This window comes from Pomacea canaliculata, linkage group LG5, assembly GCF_003073045.1.
Source record: "Pomacea canaliculata isolate SZHN2017 linkage group LG5, ASM307304v1, whole genome shotgun sequence".
In the NCBI taxonomy this organism is placed as follows: domain Eukaryota; kingdom Metazoa; phylum Mollusca; class Gastropoda; order Architaenioglossa; family Ampullariidae; genus Pomacea; species Pomacea canaliculata.
Genome location: NC_037594.1, coordinates 15,390,201 through 15,411,984, shown reverse-complemented (window position 1 = coordinate 15,411,984; position 21,784 = coordinate 15,390,201). Strand labels below are relative to the sequence as shown.

Here is a 21,784-nt window from a genome sequence, read left to right as displayed (position 1 = left end):
CCCCAAAACCTTTAAACTTAAAAAAATGTTTTTATTGCCGTGATATAGCCCTAGTTGCTGGCACGGCATTAAACACCAACCAACAACATCTTATATCTAAGCGAAAAGTTTGAAAATAGCAGTTGAAAAAAAAAAGACTGAAAAAATAGCGTTTTCAGGGTTGCATGCATGGAAATCGAAGCAATGTGAATGATCTGTGTACTCATTGAAGCCTTTTGCCTTCCAATATGAGATTTTAGCACAAGTAATATTGAGTCACATCACTGCGAAATGGCGGTGTCAGCTTTTGAGGGAAGGGAGAGAACTACACTTTCCCCTCCCCCTTGAAGAAGGTTATTTCCCTTGAATAAACGTCTGCTGCTGCTTCTAGCTTCGATTACATTAATCCGACTATTTGAATCCGCTTTAATCAGAGAAATATAATTAGTACAGCTTTAAAATAAAGGTTAAACGAAAACGTTCAAAAAATCGTGTATGTTATTTATATCAATTTAAAGACAATGCTTGCAATGTTAGTTTGATATATATTTCTATACTAATGATAACAATGGGGAAAACTTTCTGAATATTTTGCGTTTCTAACGCATGCGTAATTTAGCTGTTGTTTGACTGCACTGGAAAGTAAATTGGTTTTGGAGTACCTGGAGAGATCCTACGATATTCAGCGCTATAAAGATTTTATATGAATGGAACGTGAGGGTCTAAATCCACGTCCCACCAAAGGCGTAGGGACCAGGGGGCAACTCCGATTCAAAAATGATACCGAGAGGACAAAAATATCCTCCAGCCCAATGCTTGAGATGTGATTCTTCACACTGTGCCTAAAAAAAGAAAAGGAGGGGGATATAGAAGGTGAGAGAGGGGGGGGGGCAAAGAGAAAGAGAGGGGGAAGCAAGGAAATAGAGGGTGTGGGCAAAGAGAAGAAGAGAAAGATAATTAGAATCAGGTGTGTGTTAAGAATGTGGGATGGATAGCTAGTAACAGCCGTCTTGGCTTTGGCTGATTGACCTGCCAGTGAGATGCTCATAATAGGGGTGGTCTATCACTTTTCTTTGCTGCCGTCAGAAACAGTTGTTGTTGTTGTTGTTGTTGTTGTTGTTGTTGTTGTTGTTTGTTGTTGTTGTTTTGGCATACTGACTTGCAAACCTTGAATGTGAATAGTATGACGATAAAGTTTATCTTATTCTAAATATTGCATCGTTCTTTGTGATCGCAATAGCCGAGTCATTGGTCAATGAATTATGTTTGTGTTTAGCGTGCTTTGTCTGCTGATGCTACCACCGTACGTGTGTGTGTGTGCATGACTATACTCACACACTCCCCTTCTTTTTCGTAATGTTCGAATGCGAATGTTCACTGTCAGCATGGGGTTTGCACCCTTCCCCAACCCACCCATCCAACGCCACTCTCTCATGCACCTTTCCTCTGAAACACGAATTTCTTGACTTACATTAAAAAAAAAAAAATTTTTATAATAAACTGAACAAACGAGTTTGTTATACTGGATAAACAAAAATTAATATGCTTTAAGGGCAATATGATTTGCAGCGAGTGGAAAACCAAAAACGTTTACACAAAAGAGTATGTAAATAAGAAGAGAGAAATTGTCGTCGAGTAACGGGAGTTAACTGAAAAGAGCAAATTCTCTTTCCCAATTTTTTTACGGATTACCTCCCTTTCAACTTTTAAGTTGCCAGCTTTTCCCGATTCAACCCTTAACATTCACCTTCTCACTTAACAAATTATTTGTCTTTTAGGGCGAGCATTAAAAGAATACATTTGCTTATACCTGTAATTAGTCTTACGCACAGTTACCCTCGCATATGTAAGACGAATTACAGACAAATAACACATGGACGAGCCCCTCAGAGGAAAGCTAAGGGGAGACTTGATGTTCAAGTTGTAGAACAAATGACGTACACATACACGAGACAATACGAGATCTGCTACAACTCAGTACTCTGCTATCACCTTAGTTTATCATTGTTATACGTGTGTGTGTGTGTACTCGGTTTCATCCTCTTTAAGAAACGATTTTCTTGACTTCTTGTTGTATTCATCACCTTGCTTGAAACATAAACACATTTCTTTCCAGTCCGTACCTCACTTCTTTGACGCGCTCCTCTTCTGCTTTCTCCTCTCTTATTTATCTAGCAGATTCGCTGACAGTTGATGTTGCTGGGCAACAACTCCATTTGTGATATTTCGATCTCGTGATCCTTCTAACAGACATTCAGTCGTGACAAAGACCATTCCTGTTTGTAGCAAATAACAATCCTGTTTGTCAGCTACCAGAGTACATAATCCAGATTCGTCTTCTTCGGCAACCTATCCCAGCCTCCACCTCCGCCTCCGCCTCCGCCTCACTTCTGTACCTTCCAAGCCCTTCCTTGATCGCCCCCGACCCGAGACCTGGCGCACTGACGTCACACTGCAACGCGACGGTTCCAGATGAATGACCAGAAGAAGGAAGCGACAGTGCAAGTGTCAAACCCAAATGCCAAGCCCAATGGTCTCGTGTTCCTTGTCCTCTGCTGTCCGCTTACCTTCTGCCACCTCCACGCTCTGACTCAGTTCGCCTTCCGGTTAGGGACGACTTTTTTTTTTTTTCATATCGTCTGGCGAAACTGATAACGCAGGTCGGGAACTTTAAAAACCCAGCCGCCTCTTCAGAATACATTCGAGATTCTTTCCGAGTGGCCTAGAAGGAGGAACCTTTGTCACCATGATTCGAGGTATTGTTCTAATTATTTATCTTTTTCAAGCTAGGTGAGCATCCGCGTACATCCATTTATTACTTTTCTTTTTTATCTTTCTTTTTCTTTCTTTCTTTTTTGATGCCATCTATATGTGTTTTCTATGCACGTTATCTCTCTTGCTATCTTTTGTCTTAAATGTATAGGCTTAAGTTATTTGATTGAATTGATATTATTTTTGTGATGCTTGCTTGAGTTATTGATGCTAATTTTATTAGGTATGAATTTAGTGCCTGCTTTTTGTTAATTAACATTTATCTCCCTTGCTTTGCCTTGATACATCTACTTCGCTTTTATTTTGTGCTTTGTGTCTTTCATTTGGATTTGTTTTTTCTCCCTTTCTTTCTCACCCCTTCTTTCTCTTACAGGGCGTCACTCTTTATATGTCAGATTTTGTTTCTTCGTTTTTTTTTGTCGTGTTTGTTCCTTATTCCGTTTCTTTGACTTGTTGCCTTACATTTGTCCAACTTGTCTTTTCTCAGCATTTCTACTAACAGCGGGTATTATGGCGGTGGCGTGGTCGTCAGAATCAGCCGAGTGTGACATTTCCGAACACGAACACAACATGTACCTGAAGCAGGTGTTTGGAGACAACATGCGTCGACAGTCACCTGAAATGTTTTCCATAACTCACTTCATGTTTTGTAGGACATCAAACACGTCCAGGAGTATGGCGACCTTAATTCTGGATACAATCAATGCAACTCTGGTAAAAATTAATAAATGTGTGTGTGTGTGTGTGTGTGTGTGTGTGTGTGTGTGTTTTACATGTTCTCATTACCTTTATGAGCTTTAGAAAGGGGGATAAAAATAACAGTCCAGCACAGTAGCCTCTCTTTATTGCATTTTAAAAACTAGCTAGCTTAATTGTCTTCAAAACCTTTTACAGTTAATAGCTTGGATAAATCTGTTCTAACACAAAAACCAACGAGAATAGAAGTCTTCTGTAAACATTCTGGAGTCATCTAAACAAAATGATTGAAACAGAGCTATACCCAGAGAATTACATGAAAAGAGAGTTGTTATCCTTTCCTCAAAAACTCGCAAACTGCATTCTCCGCTACTCTCAGTTTAAACCTTTATCTCAATATTATCTCTCCTACTTCATTATCCTTTGGATCAGAGAAATCTTCCGTCGTGTATCGACTGTGAACCACAATCTAACCAGCTTTAAAGAATGCATGTACATGTATTACTCAATTCACTTTTACCGATGTCTTACTCAAAGATATAATGTCAGGCCCTAACCTTATAGGACTCAATGGTCTACTCATTTTAAGGATTATTTTTATCTCCATTTCTCTGCCCTCTGTGCTGTTTGTATTTCTTGACAAACGCCTTTGCCCTTTTGAGCATATAGTTATTGTTTGAATGTTTGTATCACTCACTCACTTTTTGTATCTTATTATTAATGTATTTTTACTTTTTTCACAGTTATATTCGCCTATTGGGAAAAAGGGCTGTCTTGAGTAGGTTCTTGATGGAATTTTCTTCTTTCTATTTTACAGATAAAAAACCTTAACAGAGAAGACCTCTCACTTCTTCACTTTGTGCAGAACCAAAAGCCACTCATCTACCAGAAGGTAGTTGTTACTTTTATTTTGCTGACCATCTCCGGTCTGAGCTGCAAGAAACTTAGTGGTTGTTTACCCCAGCCCACCTGACATTTTGTGGCTCACTGATCAGATCTCACTAAAGATGGACGTTTTGTGTGCTGTTCCAGTCAAGAGAGGCCCTTGCCAACAACCTCCTCTCCTGTTACCAGGGGTTAGCGTGCATGACTACCGCCCTTAACGAACAAACCTCTCGACTCACCGATGCCCGCTGCTTGCTTGTGCGTCACTTCCGGGAGCTCACAGAGGCCGCGCGCATCGCGATCGGCCCGTTGGGCATGTGCGACGAGGAGGGACTTCCGTTAAACTGCGCCGGATGGGAGAAACAGGACGATAAAGTGATGCAGCTTTTGAGCTACTTTACGGTACAAGAGCTGTCCAAATTTCTCAAGTTTCTGGAGCTGTCCTGTGAGTCGAATGGAAGACATCATGAACTCTCTCTTACAATAATTAAGGAACTGTTCCAATGAAAATGATGACAGAAGAAAAACGATGATGTTTGAAAATAGAGTGAACTATACTTTTCAAAGAAAAAGAAGAAAAAAAGTTCTACCATCGCAGTCGCGGAAAAATAGTTTGCTCCTATTTGTGCTTAATTGCTGTTGTTTTTTTCAGCAAATACTCAATGCTTAATTTATGTTAGTTTACGTGTTAAATTTTACAATGCTTGACATGTTTTAAATTAATATCTAGTCATTTTGGAGATCTGGTGATTGTAGTGTGAATGCAATAGGTCCTTCTCTATGCAACCCTTCACACTTAATGCTTAAAGGGATTGTAAAGGCAAAATAAAATTGCTTGGAATCTCGTAAAGAGTAGGACCAATTTAAATCTCGTCTATTATCGTGTCTGTTCATGTGGGAAAAGTTGAAGGTTTTGTAGAACGTTGTGTTTAATAAAGAAATTACACGGGGCTCTTTCGTTTGCTTCCACGAAGTCTCGTTCTCCGTCACGTGACCTGATAATTATGACCAAGGCTGCTTACCAAGTGAGACAGACTATTTTCTATAATGTTTAAAACTTTTATTTGAAAAGTTCAATTTAAAACCTAAATTATCATATACATTGTGAATATTCCGGTGTGCGTGTGTGTGTGTGACAGATATGTGTTTGGTATTTATTGTGTGTGTACATGTATGTACACGTGCACATAACTCTATACAGTTATAACCCTTGAGAATGACGTGTGCGAAACTTTGTGATACTTATCCTTATAAATTTACCAGACTCTTTGGACTTGGTGCTTTATGTTACTGACGTGGCGCTGTGTTTGTTAGTGTTGTCGAGTGTAAAACAAAACACCTGTTCGATGCCTGTGTGACCTCTGGCTGGAAAACTCCTTTTCTCTCATGAGGCCGGAAATGGCAACCTGATTTACCAAGAAAGGTGTAGGCAGCAGACGAAGAGGCCCGACTTCTACACACCATGTTGAACACACAGTGAATTTGATATCGTGCCATACACCCTACGCTCTCTATACCCTTCCCTACACACGCTGTCCCTACAATCACTTCCCCTGCAGTCCATGCCCCACCTCTAGTGAGGTGAATGGGAATTTTTTTATTTATTTTTTTTGGGGGGGATAACTAGGTAATGTTTATTGTAAGATACTGTTTCCCTAGATTTTGGCCATTGCCATTCTGGCGATACACGCACACAAACATCAGCACGAACAGAGAGGTCGACAAGACTGACGTCAGGATTGTACATTGATGTGATTACGTTGTGAAGACCTCGGCCAACAGAAAAAAACTAAATTGTATGTTTATTAAGCGTGTTTGGGTTAAACAATCCTGAAAACTTTGGCTTCTTTCTGCGCATGGTGATGCAAACGTGTAAATTCAGAACATACGAAAGGTATTAACCCTAACCCTACTCAGAATTTGGAAATAGTATCCTGTTCTTGGCTTTACCTAACTGATAGATAAAACTATACCATCAGATGGCTATGACAAACTTCATCCTGATATTTCTGTTGGTAAAGGGAAATCAAACGCTGGATGATTGTAGACGAAAACATGTGACCTTAAAGTTCAAGTAAACCGGACATGATCACGTCTAAAAGATTAACTTCCTGTGACTAACAATGTCTTAATCTCAAATAATTGTCTCTAAAAATAAATCATTTTTCCCAAATTGGCCACCTGTGGGGGGGAAAGGAAAACGGAACTCTTTTGTCTCTCCAGTCAGACTATAGGAGAATAAGGAAGGATTTTCCACGCTAGGGTTTAATTTTCGCTTAAAGACTCGAATGACGAAATCGGGTATAAAAGAAAAATAACACAAAATGCCTGTTGCTGCTGTTGTTGTTACACTCAGTGCAGGTGTTGCAGGCCTTTCGCGGGCTTACCTGTCTGGTCAGGTGTAGTTCCGCATATGAGCAACGCATATGCGTCAAGCCGGCTCAGTGCTCAGCGCTATTGTCGTGTGTGCTCGTGAGTCAGCTCTGGCAGCAAGAGTCAGGAACCCGCTCCTGGATCACCTTTGGCAAGTGATGAAAAGCAGGAAGAAGAGGGTTGCAGCGCCTCGCTATCTCTACACGCTTGATTGCCGGGCGCTCGACGCTGACTGAAATTCAAGTCTTACCTAAGCTGGCAGCAGCTACAGGGAGTTAATCCATCGCCACCACCACTACCCCCACCACCACCACTACCACCACCACCTCCAATTAAAAAAAAAACCCCCCTTTCTGTGTCTCGCAGTGCCGTCCCAGTAATTACAATTCTCGCGAAACGACAGGGGGATATTGTGGCCTTTATCTTGATCTCTGGTTCTGCATCTCTGTTGTTTATCAGTCTCTTACACTCTCCCTCTCTCTCTGTGTGTTACTCCACTTCTCACTACCTGCTGTAAACAGGAGTATCAGGAGAAAACCCTCAACAACCAGCCTGCGGACAGATGTCACATCCAGTGTCCCGAGACGAGATCTGAACCCTGCGTTCTCCCTGCGGTGATAACAAGCGAATGTTTTAACCACTACACTACCGGGTGTAACAAATATTTCTCGCAAGTCATTAAAACACAAATATTTATACATCAGGCAAAAAAAAAATCACACTCTTTTATTTTGCTCGGTTTTTGTTAAAGCATAGACATAGCAAATATATTCGATGAATTTCCAATAGTATTTCAAAGGGAGAGAAATGTACCACATGAGACATGAAACGTCTCTTTCGTAGAAGAGGGAAAATAAATGAATAGTGGACGTCAAGCATATATGGGAAAATAGCTCTCCAAAATGACAATTCATTAAAAAATTGAAGAGATCGAAGTCTTCTTTGTAATATAGATGTGTACTTAGCTTTAAATGAACACAACTAAAAAAATTAAATGAATAACAATTTAAGAAAACGAAAAAAGCAGATTATTTGTATGTTATGCTTTCTGTAATGCAAAATAACTGGATTGAAAACTTCAACCACATTACATTGTTTCCATTGGAAATACTTGCACACAAGGGGCGGCAAATTTCTGCGGTCCCTTTATGATCAGGTTTCAAGAATATACATATTTTCTTGAACATCAATGATGTTCCTATCCTTACAGGGTAGCATACATATACTCTGAATGGTTTTTTAAAAGAATAAAATTACATGGATGCCACATAAATCCAATGAAAGCATGGACATGGTATAATACATTATTGTAAAGAAATGGCTTAAGCATGGACAACAACAAGACCTATGAGAAAACTAGCAAAAAGAGTGTTACACATTATTGAAAAGCTCAGAAGAAGAAGATCGTTTCACAATGGTTTAGGACTGGGCAACAGATTGTCCTCAATTAAGTGCTCCTGATCATCCGCTTGACTCTTTTGTCAAAATGACCGACCTCAGTGAGTATTTGGATCCAGGTTTCTCAGGATTCTCAGGAACAACGATTCATCAGGTCTTGAGATAGGGTCAACGATCTGCTCACGAAGCTGTATGACAGGAGCAGAAAGTAATCCGAGGAATTCCTCCAGAGCGAGCAGTCGTCGGTGAGCTGAGGATGGGGCAGGTAAGTTGACCGTTGAGCTTTGAGGGCCAGCGTCCTGACGTCTTCGATGGCATCGTTCAGGCGGCCCTTGTTGCGGTTCAGGATGCGGCGGGCGACCAAACGAGTTCCGCGAACTCTCTTGGATGAAAGGATTTGAAGTGTGCTATTCAGGCAGGTCAGACCTTCCCAGACGTAGTGGAGGTCCAGGGCAACACTCTCTGGCGTCTGCGGGCACACACAGATACAGATTTGTTTACTGCAAGAATGTACAGAGAGTAACAGAAAGACACAAGGTTGCAAAGACAGACAGACAGACAGACAGACAGACAGACAGACAGACAGACAGACAGACAGACAGACAGACAGACAGACAGACAGACAGACAGGGACACCTCTAATTAACATACAGTCCACTTTACTCTTTCTGACGTGTCATCTTAACCTCCGCATTCGCATGGGCTGGATCGAGCGTTCGACATGCTTGTTCCCACGCTTGTTATATTATCTTCAACTACATATTAATATTTTATAGAAAGAATTACGCTCACATGTTAATCTTGCGAGCGCATGTGCACGCACTTACATGCAGGCATGCTCCACCACTGTCACCAGTATCACCACCAACACGCGCGCGTTCGCAAAAGACAGATACAGAAAAAGAACGGAAAGAGAGAAGGAAATAAAGAGAACGGAAGAGAGTACTATATCTCTAAGTCTTACTTGCTCATCAACGAAACAGAAGGTACTTTGGATGTAGGTGGTTAGGTCAAGGTCAAACTGCGTCATTTCCGTGTGCTACAACAGACAACAAAGATCATTTCACTCTCGATAACATCATCTTTAATTGTCTTTCTCAAACCCGACTGCCGGGCAGAGTACAAGTGAGCGGCCATGCATATTCCAGACAACTACAAACCTTTAAAGCAGCTTTTACAGTATTATATATGTCTGTTCTGTGTGTATGTGTGTCTGCCAGCCACAATATGTCTTTTTGTTTGCTTGTCAGGCTATCTGGTTGGTTTTCTGGCTGAATCATTTGACGCCATGAACGTTTCATACGCATGACTGGAGACGACTAGAAGGGGTGGAGGACAAAACCCTTCGAAACCTAAGAAGCGTGCGGTTTTGTTTTGCATTTGTCGCTTCCTTGTGCAGGTAGTCTCCTTAAAGGACTAGTGTGGTGCAAAGTGAATTTTCTAATTATTAGGCAAAGCTCGACGCCAAATCATATTTCCCAAATTTAGATGAATATTCTCCCCCGCCTCTCCTCGCCTACAAACATAACCATGGGCAGAAGGTCAAAATCGTGACTTCCCGTTGGTACATGGATACGGCTAACATATTGCCCCATTGGTTAAAGGCCTTGAAAACATAAAGGTATCAATGTGCAATCCTGTCGTCTGTGTCGTTGTCCTCTTTCTGTGCGTCGTGATGTTTCTTTGTAACCTTTAGGTTTGCTGAAATAGTATTTTGCACTAAGGTTTACTCAGTCATTGAAAATATTAACAGTCTACTTGTCCTTTAAAGGATTCGTCTAAGCGTATGTCATCCCTCATCCATTTGCAGTAGTGCAAAAGAAAGAAAGAAAGAAAGAAAGAAAGAAAGAACTTTGCCTCAATGTCGCTAATTGGTGGGTTGCGTGCATGGTTGGTGTTCTGCCACCCCGATGTTTAACTTACAAGTTCTTGTTGCAAAACGTAAAGATGGCTCTGCAGTCCGGTTCGATAATTCCAGGTATCGGGGCAAAAACTGTTGGCCCACGCCGCCATCTCCCAGAGTTCTCCTCCGGATCCGCCTTGACGAAGCTGCTGCTCGACAGCAAATGAAGGCAGCCATGGCAACAAGCGCTGGCGACAGAAGAGATCGGGCAATGATGAGAACACGACAAGCTTCAGATATCAAGGCTAAACCAGCTTCAAAATGGAGTAAACTCAAACTGACTGACACCAGAACAAAGATTGTCAGTCGCATTATTTTCCACCAAAATTCCTTTGTAAATTTAACTTTTGATGGGAGGCGGGAAGTTGGTAGAAAGAGGGACAGGGTGGTAGATGCAAACAGATGCTGACTAAATTTTTTTTAAATTATTATTATTACTTCAGCCGATGATCAGGAGAATCTGTACGAGAAAGGAGATCCTCGTATATTTTCGAAATACAATTGAGAAAGATGGGACAAGATTTGAATATATTCTCTTGCCACAGCCAGAGTGCAGCAGTCTGACTCCCCTGTCCGAGTACGTTTGTAATCAAATGAGGTAATACAGGTAAATATATTATCGACACAATTTAATCCCAGCAACAATTGCAAGTTAAGAAGAATGCTATATTTGTTTCGCAAAACATACAACAATTTAAGTAGCAATGAAGTTTATCTTTCATTACAAGCTAATCCATATCACTCAATAGTTTTAGTCGTGTCTATGTGTTAATCGTACTAAGTGTTGTATTTATTTCTCTCTCTCTCTCTCGACCATGAACTGATTCTATACAGCTATTTTTGGTTTTATTTTAAATTCATTAATAAGATTTTTATATGACTGTATACATCTAAACGAATAAACAATATCAAATCCTATTAGATTTTCCCTAAATCAGAATTCTCAAACATTCAGAATGATGGTATCCAAAGCACTTTTCACGGTTTACGTTTGACAAGACTAGAATAGCTTTATAATTAGTCAATACTTAGTCAATAACTGTCTACATACTCTCAAGGAAAAAAAATCTCTTACCCCAGAAAGTGAATCGCATCATTTTCGGTCTACAAAGCTCGATAATCCTTAGCAAAAACTTCAAAGTTTTCGAAAAGAATGGAAAGAATCGGCAATGTTTCGTATTTATAAGCATCCCGAACAAAATTGCATGCACGGTAAACCCACAAAAATTTGACTAAGGAATTTGATCAATTGATGATGAATCCGCTATGATGCTACCCGACTCAAACTTACGTCTGAGCACTCGATGGAATTTCCTCTAACTGTAGATGCCATGCACAAGGTGCTCGATGATTATTAGTGAAATGTCTCAAGAAATGATGCCGTGTCGAATGATCAAATGAAAAATCCTGTTTAAATTCTTTAGTCACCGTTGAGGGAGGAAAACAAAATTCAGTAAACAAAACAAACGAATGTTGACGTCACTCTGTCATCTAGAGCTAGCGGGTAAATACAGTAACGCCTCTCCACTTCGGCATTTTCTTACAAGGATACCCGCCCTTGAAGGTTAGTATTTCTTATCCGGACATGAGGCTGATCCTATTGGGGCTATACTCAAGCACTACCGATTCAAACAGTCAATCGTTTGATTGCATATTTTGTCATCCAGTATTCTATTTTTAAATATCCTTTTATTATCGTTTCATGTTTTACTCAGCATATTTTTCGTGGATTCAGAATATCGCTGTGTGGAAACTGAAACAATTGAATAGAAACCAGCACATGATACTGCCTTCATTTTTCAGTCAGAATGTCAACAAGAAGTTTATCTTTTGTTGTTATCTTTGTTGAAGCATTTTGAAGGAACCTAGGACAGAAATTACTGTACTGTGGGCTGTGAAACAAAGGTGAATTTTGTCCTCAGTGGATCATACACAAAATGGACAGTAATTTATGGTATGAGTGTTCTGGTTATGAATAGAACGGTTCTTGTGAAGATTGATAATCGAAAACAAACCAAATCTTCTCTAGTATTTAGAGCCGCTGAAAAAAGTATTTTGTCGCCATCCCACACTACTTTTGCGACCCATCTTTCCATTTGCACCATAGGCAATACGATCGTCATCAACAAGAAAATATTTACATTTTTAAAAAGTCGCACTGTGCTTTTTTACAGTTGCAGAAGATATGCCAAACAACATGATAAATTTACAGAAAATACAAGTACAAAGAGAACACACAGACAAATGCAATACATATAACTTTATTAATACGCTATATCTATGCCCTTGTCTCTCCGGTACAAGAGGTTAGAAATATGAGTTCTAGTATCTGACATTATCAGATGGGATGTGAATAGAGAAGGTCTATTATAATAGCTTTCTCGCAAATGAGAAAAGATGGACAAACAAATAGAAAGTGTATTTCGGTTTCTTCCTCCTGACAAAAAGAGAACTTTCTATCTTTATTTCCAGCATAACAAAAGCGGAGCTTATGGCAGTACAAGTCTAAAACACCTAGTCTCAATCTAATCAGGGCATCTCTCATTCCAGTATGTTTTATATCTCCAAGGAAACTGCTGTATGTTATGGAAGATTTGTGTAAATTAATTATAATTCGCCTTGTTATCCCATTTTTGATAAATGCAATTCATCATTCTAACTTGAAATCTCTCAAAATTATTTGACGATGGCAACACCTTGATTTTCCTAAACAAAACCTCAGCCGTACTGGTACAGTGATGTCACTATGAGGTAAACCCAGGTAACCTAGGAATCACAGTGTGAATTGAGTAACATTTCACAGGCTTTTTTGTGGATAAGTTCACGTGGTATGTGAAATATCATTGAGCCAGTATGCAATACATCTAAAGTAGGAATAAATGTACAACACATAGCTTCCACATTCACTAGAGAGTTCCATTCCTTACATTAAGAATTTTTTTCATATCAAGCAAAAAGAGAGAGGAGGGGGAATAACTTTTTTCGCGCTAACCGAGACTAAAAATGTGTGTCTGGCGGTGTTCATCGCTTCAGGATGAGAGAAAGAAGCTCCAAAACAACTGAAAATAGACGAGAAATAAACATAAAATTCGAATTTCCACCTGATGACTGACTTCACCAGGCCAGGTGTCCATCCGCTACACGTCACAGGGACTGAGTAGACTTCAGGGAAGATAAGCACTGACAGGTTTGTGACGTATGATGTACGTATTGTGCCGATGTTGTGTACTAACAAAAATTAGTTTTTGCGAACTGCGAATAATAATTAATAATAATAATACAATTATCTAGCTGACGTCATGAACACATCACATCATCAGGTATTGTAAATAGATTAGGGTTCCACAATTAAATAAAAGCTGGACCACAAAAGATAGATAACAAATGACGTATAAGGGAATAATACTGTAGGTGCACAATATCTCTCGTTTTATCGTTTGACTTAGGCCCTTGAAGTCTCTCTCTCCTCTGTGTGTGTGTGTGCGAGTAACACTTCTTCTTTCAAACAGCCTACACCGACCAGCGATTGCCATAGAAATTTCTGTGGTTTGTGCCCATTCAAGAGGAGTCAAATGGTGGAAACAGACATCTGAACTGAAATCAGTCATCTGGAAACCACACGGATTGTAGCCTTGGTGATGACAGTTATTGTGTGTCAGCTTTCATTGTTGCTTTGACCCCTGACTTGGCCTTCCTCATTCTCTTTCGTGCTTTCGTCGCCCGTATGGGTGCGTACAGGTCGCTTTTCAAAGCCAAAATAAAATTAAGAAATTTCCGAAGAGACCGCAGAAGAATATGAACACTACTGATGATTGATGACCTTAATCTGAACATCCTGTAAAAGCAACTTACTTAATACATCTCTCAAGCGTTGATGTGATGGCGTTGGTCAACACCTGTACAGTCGGGTCGTCTGCAAGCTGTCATCGAGAGATTTCCCAGCTCCGGCACCAAGCCCACGTTTCCTCAAAGATATTATAAAGAAAATAATACATTTGTAGTAAAATCCGTTTTGATGCTACGGTTGGCCCATTTTTTTCGACTCGAGGACACGCTGTATCTTCAAATCAGAAATAAAACTCAGCAGAATTCAAACTACAATTTGGTCACGCACATTTTTTTGAGAACAATCTGCTAATTTTGTTTCTTTGCTCAAGATTCACTTTTTTATAATTTTTTAATGTTTTCGTTTCTCCATTTTCTGCTAAGATCCTTATTGAAGGGCGAACATAAAGAATCGCTATAACGAACACAAAGAAGTTTTATATCGCTGTTTTCGGCGGTGGGGAGAGTTCTTTTGCATGAATACGACAGTTGCTGCACCGCCGTGACGTATAAACTTTGATGTCGAGGTGTTAAAAAGAAGCAAGCACCAACAAGTTTGTTTGTTTTTCGGGGTTTGTGTGTGTGTGAACTTCATAATCCCTTTCGTGGATTCATCCCGCCTCGCCATACTTCTTTAATGGCGTTTGCGTTTTTTCTCACGCTGCACGACCAGTAGGATTACCAAGCATACCCTACACGTGTTTGCTGGAATTTAGGGAAAGCTCTTGCTAAACTACCCATGAATCACCTCCGGAGTTCCGCAGTGATATTACCCTCGGAAGAGTTTGGTCTTGCCACACACGTTGTGCCAACGTCGAACAGGACAGACATTTTCTCCATACAAAAGCGATCATGCAAGAACTTCAGTACAAAGTGAACTGTGATATCGTATTTCCGGACAAGGAAAATGCGTTGGAGGATGGGCAGGGGTGACCTAAGACGCATAATGATCCGTTAACCCATGACTCATGTACAAAGATTTTTTTTTACAAATGCTTTCAAACTACAGCTGGACTTCCGGGAAGTGCGTCACACTCAGACACAAAGTTGTTGTTGTTGCCTTTATTATTATCAGGGGGCTTACACTCTTTAAAAGTGTCGTCGTCATGCTCTCTCTCTCTCTTGTTTTGGGTGGCAAAGGAAAAGTCGTCGTCATCATCTTTAGCAGCAGCAGCAACAGCAGCACTTGACTGACACTTTCTGTCGATAAGCTATACTGTCCCGCCATGTAGACTTGCATCAAGCGGCGGTGATCATGTCCCGCACATGGAAAAACCAGTCTATTCTTTCATACTAATAATTTATTTAATGCAATTTCATCAAACATGCTCATTGCGCTTTACAAATAGGCATGACATCAAACATATAACTAGTCAGCATTCAAGAACATTCTATCAGAATTGCCTTAAAAGGGTAACAAGAATAACAACCCGCCTAGTCTAAACCCTCATAAATGCACTGGAAAACTCAGTTAATGTTCTCAAGAAGAATTCAGTGTGGAGACGAAAAAAAAAATGGTGGGGATTGATGCGGAGGATTTTATGCAGAGGAAACTCGCCAGCAACCAGTCAGCAAAAGGACAATCATCCTAACCATGGGCAACAGACTGTGGATTTAATATGACTGCTTTTAGTCACAAAGCATGGAAGTTCAAGCAGAACTGATATGTTTGACAAGGATCAGTAGTTGACGAGAACAAAGAGAACAAAATGGCGGATGACAAATGAGGTGGCAGGCTTGTGTAGACCGTTAGAAAAGTCGTGCATGGAAATCTTTGTGGGCGTTTATACCCGAGAACAGAAACGGGGTATTTACCAAGATTTGGAGAATTCGCATCTTGCGCTGAACTTTACCCAATCTTCAGAGAAAGGTTTTCATCCCTCTAAATCTTTATGAACCTTTTTACTTGTTTAAGATTGTTTCGACTTTTCCAATTTTAGATAATGTAACAGATAAGCGAGATGAATAAATATTAAGAACATATTTGTTTATTTCGTTCGGTCTCATTCTGTCTTCATCTCTGGGTAGTCTTCAGCTGGAAGAACAATCTCTGACTACTTTACTGTTTGTTCTACTCATTTATCTCTTGTAATTTTTTTTAGTAAAGTTTAGTAAAGCCATTTGTCCCTTTTTTTCCTTCGTTTGCTATTTTTTGTACTTTTTTTCTTTCCAATGGGCAATGACATTTTCTCAAAAAGTAGAATTGATATTTTTTTCTGTTCTTTCTTCTACCACCGATCTGCAGGAAAATGACTCAGTTGATCAGTCATAGCCTCTGTCGTCCTACTTGGTACACCTTTGTGTAACCTGTCTTTTGTCTCTGTGTGCTGCATTTCCTGAAAGTCCGGACTCTCAGATTTTCGAATAAATAAAACAAGCAAACATCATGAGATATAAAATGGTATAATAATATTCGAGACATTGACTTTGAATGGAGTTTTATTTCTGGAACTACCTTTGAAGCTGAGGGAGTTATTTTTTCCAGAAATGTGTTTTTTTTTTTTTTAACAGATATGCCAAGTTGCAGTTCATTGATCAATGCAAATTACAACTATTGTTTCAGCATAAATATCTACAAGGAGAAAGGGTAGAACAACCTTTTTAATATTTTTTAATAATTTTCTTTTCATGAATGGGTTCTTTATGCTTTATATTATTTTTGTTGTTGTTTTTTGAGCTTCCACTTCAATTGAGTCAAGTTTATTCAGCTCAGAAAATTCGTGAACTCAGTGCAGTCAAATAGTGACACCTATCGCTTCTTCCCACATAGCACAACAATCGTTTGACAAATGTTCTCAGCCTACTTACATTGAATCGTGGAATGTTAAGCGTGGCAGCCCTCCAAAGACAGGTGCAAGCCATTACCAAGTAACAAGAGCTGCCTGAACTGGTGAAATGAAGACGAAGGTGTTAGACCTGGCGTGACAAAAGCGAGCGTGGAAGAGAAAAGTGAAATACCTCCTCGTCCACTATGGGGCAGTGCTAAGCTTTCAACATTAGGAAAGCCTTAGCGTTATGTAACTCAAAGAAACATCTGTCTATAAGCTAATAGATTAGTGTAACAGGCTACTTAGGATATGCTACAGAATAACCCATTGTTTTCAAAAACATTCTCACCCCCTTTCTGTACAAAGAAAGAAAGTCGTGGGTAGATTAGTTCAATTTACTTTTTTTCAAAAGGAAACAAGAGTTTTTTTTTCTCATGAACGTCGTCTACTGACATAAGAAAATCTCATTTTCTTTTTTTCCAGAACATTGTTCTTTTGGCTTCCTTCCTCACTGTGCATTACAAAGGCCAGGAAGAAATTCTGAGTGTTCTGTGATGCCTGCTGTAGATCGTTGGTGGCTCAGAAAGGACATCAGACCTATCCTATCGTACGTTCAGGCCTTAAAGGTTTATCCGAATCAAAAACACACAGTTAATCTCAATGTTACTGGCCGTAAAAAAAAAATATAAATTAAAAAATAAAATAATAATACAAAGCGCCGTCATTAGTTGATCACAATGATTTGATAATAATTTTGCACTCGGGTTAGTCTTACGCGAAGGTATGACGAGTGGTACGCGAGCACCATGACTAAGTCCTAGACTAGTGTATATGTATATTTGTAGAGGGTAGGGTTGGGAGGTGGTACTCGGTCAATTCAAATTTTCGAAAGTGGTACTCACCTGAACAATTTTGAAAACCGGGGCATGGCCTGTCCCACGCAAGCAGGTGGCCACAGAGCGGGACCGCGTCGCATGACTGACCCTCTGAGCAAGGCGCTGTCACGAGGACGTGGAGGGTCACAAGACTTGATCTCTCAGGTCAAAACTATATCCACTGCTAAAAAAGTTCCCAGAAATGTAATGACTTCTGCAGAAATAATGTCTTTAATCTCTTTTCTTTTCTTACTCCTACCCCACGAAGGTGTTGTGTTTGAGATGTGGGGATTGGGGGGGGGGGAGGTAGAAGGAGGAACGGTTGGTATCATTCTACAGCTGGTATCTGAAAATATTTCGAAAAAAACCAGATGGGTGTCACCATCAAGTCTTATGGAAAGGCGCATTTTTGACATCGCAGCACGAACGAGGTATCAGAAATTAAGGGGGAAATCTTCAATTTCTTCTCACTACATGATTGTTTATCATTACAGTTTGGCTTTCTTAATGTTAGCTTCCCTTTTACTTAAATTTATCATTCTGCGCCTACCTAATTTTAGTAAGACCAGCAATTTTCTCACTCGAGAAATAAAACTCGAAAATAAAACGTCTTGCAAAAACTTTTCCCTATATACATATTATATATACGGTGCTATCAGAGTGTAATCGCTCATTTTAAAATCCTGCGCTTCTAAGCTGCAAGGATGGGGATGGATCCGTTCAAGTATTCGATACCTCATTGGGATCAAGAGGTTTACACAGGAAACCCAACTATGGGGATGAGTTACTGTTAACATGTTCATCCAGTATTGTACTATGCTATGCACTCTACAAAAAAAATCTTAAAATTGCATTGAGGTGTCAGAAGGTTTCCAGATTCTGTTGCTTAAAAACCCTTATGTTCTGAAAAAAAACTATATTTAAATAAGGTTCTTGGAGGCATATTTTCCTAAAAAGTACTCAGCACTGAAGCAATCAACGCCTATTCCAATGAGTCATTAGAAAAATCTTCAATTTGCTTGCAGTTCAATTGTCTCTTTCTGTTACCATTATTTAGAAGACAGGAAATAAACACTGGATGATTTCAGGATATCTTATGCCGATGGTCAGAGGGGATTTTTTCAGAAAATATCAACAAAATATTTCCGTCCTAAGCTTGGGTATAAAAATGGAGAGATTGTCGAACGAGTTATTTCCAGGTTGATTGGTATACAAAATGAGTCTCTTCAAACCTCTATGTAAGTACAAATATTCTGGGACTTTAGCTTAGTTTCCCTACATTTTGAGGCATACTTCGTCAAACACCTAGTGCAATTAATAGTGTAGAATGAAGTATTAGAGGCAACTGTGATGTTATAAGTATCGGCTTTGACTTTGCATGCCGTTCAGTTTTTGCGGTGTCTCGTCAACGTTTTTCACCATGTTAACTTGTAATTTTGTTCTTGCATAAACCATTCTTGTTCCCATGCTGATACACGTCAAATTCACAAACTTCCAGCCTGGATTGTAACTATTACTATCAACATCGACATGTTTCTCCCTCTTTGTATGCCCCTGCCTCAATCTGGCCTGTTTAATACACTTTTTTAATTTTCCATCATAATTATCTCTGCAGTTACTTTTTCGCACTGCATGCCTTTTGTTCATACACGCCAAAAAATGTCAGAAGACTTGTACTTAACATATTTTTTTAAAATGTTGTAAAAAAAAAAAACAGTTCATGAGTTCATTCAGTGACGTCGGAAACATTACAGGATTTTTTCAGTCACATGATAAATATTACATTTGTGTTTTTTAATGACCTCAGAAACATTACCTTTTCTTTTTTTTTTTTTTGCTTTGTGACTTCAGAAACGCTGCTGTGTTCTGTGTGTTAGTGTTCCCTCAGGAATGAGCACCCTTCATGTCTTCTCTTTCCAGGTGCGCTGCTGGTCTACACGCTTTCCGTCTACGACCTCGCGCAGTCTCGCGCGATCTCGGAGCACTCCACGTTCACCGTGTCTGCGAACCACTGCGGGCCGTGTTCCAGCACCATCTTGAGGACGTCCCCGTGCGAAGACCTTCGCCAGCGACTCATCACATCCTGCTCCTACATTTTTCGACATGGGTTATCGGATGTGTTGAGGCACTTTGTAAGTGTCACGGCCGTTGGCGCCTAAAGGCTAACACGAGTTAAACACGGAATGAAGCTCAAAGCAGAATATATTGCTGTTATCAATTTCTTATAAACATTGGTTGAGGACAGTTTAATTTTTTTTAAGTCAAGCGAATTGTTCTAGTTTCTGGTCTCACTTAAATCCGCAGCTAATACTCTAGCTTTAAGGCTTTATTAATACCACGTTGCCCAATCAGGCAGCCACCATTCAGATCTTAACCTCTTTCCAAATACCTAGGTTTGTATCTCGTGAAGAACAGAATTATTTTTTTACCTATGTGCGTGCGTTCTATACCTTGTTTCAATGTTGTAGACTACCCTCCTGCGAGAAGAGTATCATCCATTTAGTAACCAGGATCTCACATTAACAGACTCAGTAAGTGTTCCTACTTCAACTTTGAAAAAAATTTATTATTATTATTATTACAGTGGCGTAGAAAGATGCTCTTCAAGCTGACAGTGAACGGCATTCACATTCTTGCTTCTTTAGTATCTGTTTTGAGGGGGCGGCTCTCCCCTCGTACTTGCTCCCATTCCCGCGGTTCCTACAGCACTGCATTATTGGTGAGATATAGTAACGTATGGACAGTATATGTATTGAAACTTTGCTTCCCTTCTCGTCCATCTGGGAACAACATTATCTTCCTGTTCAATACTCATAAATTTATGTATTTATTCAATTTTACCTGTCAACACTGACATCTATACTGATGTGTCAAAATCGGATACCCGAAGCAGACTTTAAAAAAAATATATTTCTAGGTAAAGCGCTATATAGTTAGAGACATAGTTTCGGTTAGAGTATGATGACTAACAGATACATTTTGTACCACCCGTATTCTAAGCTGAGCTTTCTTTTTAGTGCTCTGCATATAGGATGCTGACCGAAGCCTCCTTCAGACTCCGCAGAGCTGAAGCCTTTGTTCCGACCTGGCATTCGTCACTTTACGCGTTCGGTCACAGCGCAGAAGAACCGTTATGTCTCTTGAAAGCCATGTTGGAGGATCGCGTGAACATTAACTCCTGTAACTGCACGATTGTACGAGAGGAGACCGCCTCCAGTTGGACAGAGTCGTTTGTACAAGCATTCGACGATGTTCGCACAGCACGCTACATGATCAGGCAGGTGAGGGACCACGCTGTGTTGAACAGCAGTCAGTTCTGCCAACCGTCGGCGACCCAGCTGCACCCCACGAGCCCTCCATGACGGCTGTGACGCAAGCCAATCAGCAAAGACGTTACATTTCCTCATTTCCTTTCTTTACTGCAGCAGTGATTGTAAAGGTTGCTAACACCTGAGTGGGGATTGTCACCTTGGGCTGCTGATGTACATTTGCTCCTTCATTTGTTCTTAAGTGTTAAATTGTCGTTGCAAGATATGTTATACACTATTGCAGCAGTTGCCCCAACATCTGTGTTACGATAATATGTCCATTACCATGACCTGAGATGCTAAAACTACGTTTATTTGTCATAAATAATAATGTTACTCTTCTAACATCAGTTTCTTCCTGGTATTCCCTATATTAATCATAAGTCATTTGTAAAGCAGCACAACGTGCTCTTAAGACACTTTCATCCAGTTTCGCAGTACACGACTTTGTTTAAAAAAAAAAAAGTGCGTTCTTATTATGAGCAGTCTTTTGTAATAAGAACGGGTTTATCAAAAGCTGCAACACAGTATTGGTCAGCGCGTTTAGATTGGTACATTTTTTGCAGCTAGTTGAACAGCAATGTAAAAATAAATGTTATTTACTAACAATTACCATACAGTTAATCTTTTATCCATGATATTTGATTGTCACATTATTTCTTACATAGAACGGCAGTACTATTGTCTGGCATATGAAAACAATTTGCTTCTCATGCAAATAAAACATTTGGCATGCATGGCAACTGCTTACTCTAAGAAATGATCCAGGCTGCATTGATAGAAGTCTATTAGTATCAAATGTAAATAAAGACATCACGCATTTGAAATCTGACTAGTTTGGTGTGCATGTATACTGGTCATCAAAAAAAATTAATGATGCTTTCTTCCTAACTGGTCTATTAACCCATGGCTGTGTTATCTGATTTTAGATGCAAAACTTTGTGGCACATGTATATATAAGAAAACTTGTAATTTCTCAGTTACTGCATAAATACACTCTGG

At 39.8% G+C, this 21,784-nt stretch overlaps 3 protein-coding genes across 3 annotated transcripts; 2 read left to right on the top strand and 1 right to left on the bottom strand.

Annotated features, from left to right (window-relative positions):
- Positions 1-953: 953 nt before the first annotated feature.
- On the top strand, positions 954-5,238 carry LOC112564637. Its single transcript, XM_025239592.1, has 4 exons — positions 954-2,735; positions 3,239-3,465; positions 4,265-4,339; positions 4,480-5,238. The coding sequence occupies exons 1-4, from the start codon at positions 2,726-2,728 to the stop codon at positions 4,837-4,839; spliced, it is 672 nt and encodes a 223-aa protein (XP_025095377.1). The 5' UTR covers positions 954-2,725; the 3' UTR covers positions 4,840-5,238.
- A 2,994-nt stretch (positions 5,239-8,232) lies between these two features.
- On the bottom strand, positions 8,233-13,970 carry LOC112565139. Its single transcript, XM_025240450.1, has 4 exons — positions 13,859-13,970; positions 10,027-10,194; positions 9,068-9,142; positions 8,233-8,572 (listed from the first exon to the last, which is right to left on the bottom strand). The coding sequence occupies exons 2-4, from the start codon at positions 10,114-10,116 to the stop codon at positions 8,237-8,239; spliced, it is 501 nt and encodes a 166-aa protein (XP_025096235.1). The 5' UTR covers positions 10,117-10,194; positions 13,859-13,970; the 3' UTR covers positions 8,233-8,236.
- A 3,555-nt stretch (positions 13,971-17,525) lies between these two features.
- LOC112564014 lies at positions 17,526-21,733 on the top strand. Its single transcript, XM_025238531.1, has 4 exons — positions 17,526-17,639; positions 19,352-19,606; positions 19,943-20,005; positions 20,492-21,733. The coding sequence occupies exons 1-4, from the start codon at positions 17,526-17,528 to the stop codon at positions 20,834-20,836; spliced, it is 777 nt and encodes a 258-aa protein (XP_025094316.1). The 3' UTR covers positions 20,837-21,733.
- The last annotated feature ends 51 nt before the right edge of the window (positions 21,734-21,784 follow it).

Bases quoted from the DNA above. Each gene is read 5' to 3' on its own strand.
- LOC112564014 (XM_025238531.1), top strand. From the start codon at position 17,526: ATGGCCTGTCCCACGCAAGCAGGTGGCCACAGAGCGGGACCGCGTCGC. The intron at 17,640-19,351 runs GTCAAAACTATA...TCTGTGTGTTAG, and splicing joins CACAAGACTTGATCTCTCAG to TGTTCCCTCAGGAATGAGCA. The intron at 19,607-19,942 runs GTAAGTGTCACG...TCAATGTTGTAG, and splicing joins CGGATGTGTTGAGGCACTTT to ACTACCCTCCTGCGAGAAGA.
- LOC112564637 (XM_025239592.1), top strand. The intron at 3,466-4,264 runs GTAAAAATTAAT...TCTATTTTACAG, and splicing joins ATACAATCAATGCAACTCTG to ATAAAAAACCTTAACAGAGA. The intron at 4,340-4,479 runs GTAGTTGTTACT...GTGCTGTTCCAG, and splicing joins AGCCACTCATCTACCAGAAG to TCAAGAGAGGCCCTTGCCAA.
- LOC112565139 (XM_025240450.1), bottom strand. From the start codon at position 10,116: ATGGCGGCGTGGGCCAACAGTTTTTGCCCCGATACCTGGAATTATCGA. The intron at 9,143-10,026 runs GTAAGTTAAACA...TGTCTGTTGTAG, and splicing joins ACGTTTTGCAACAAGAACTT to CACACGGAAATGACGCAGTT. The intron at 8,573-9,067 runs GTAAGACTTAGA...GTGTGCCCGCAG, and splicing joins TCTGTTTCGTTGATGAGCAA to ACGCCAGAGAGTGTTGCCCT.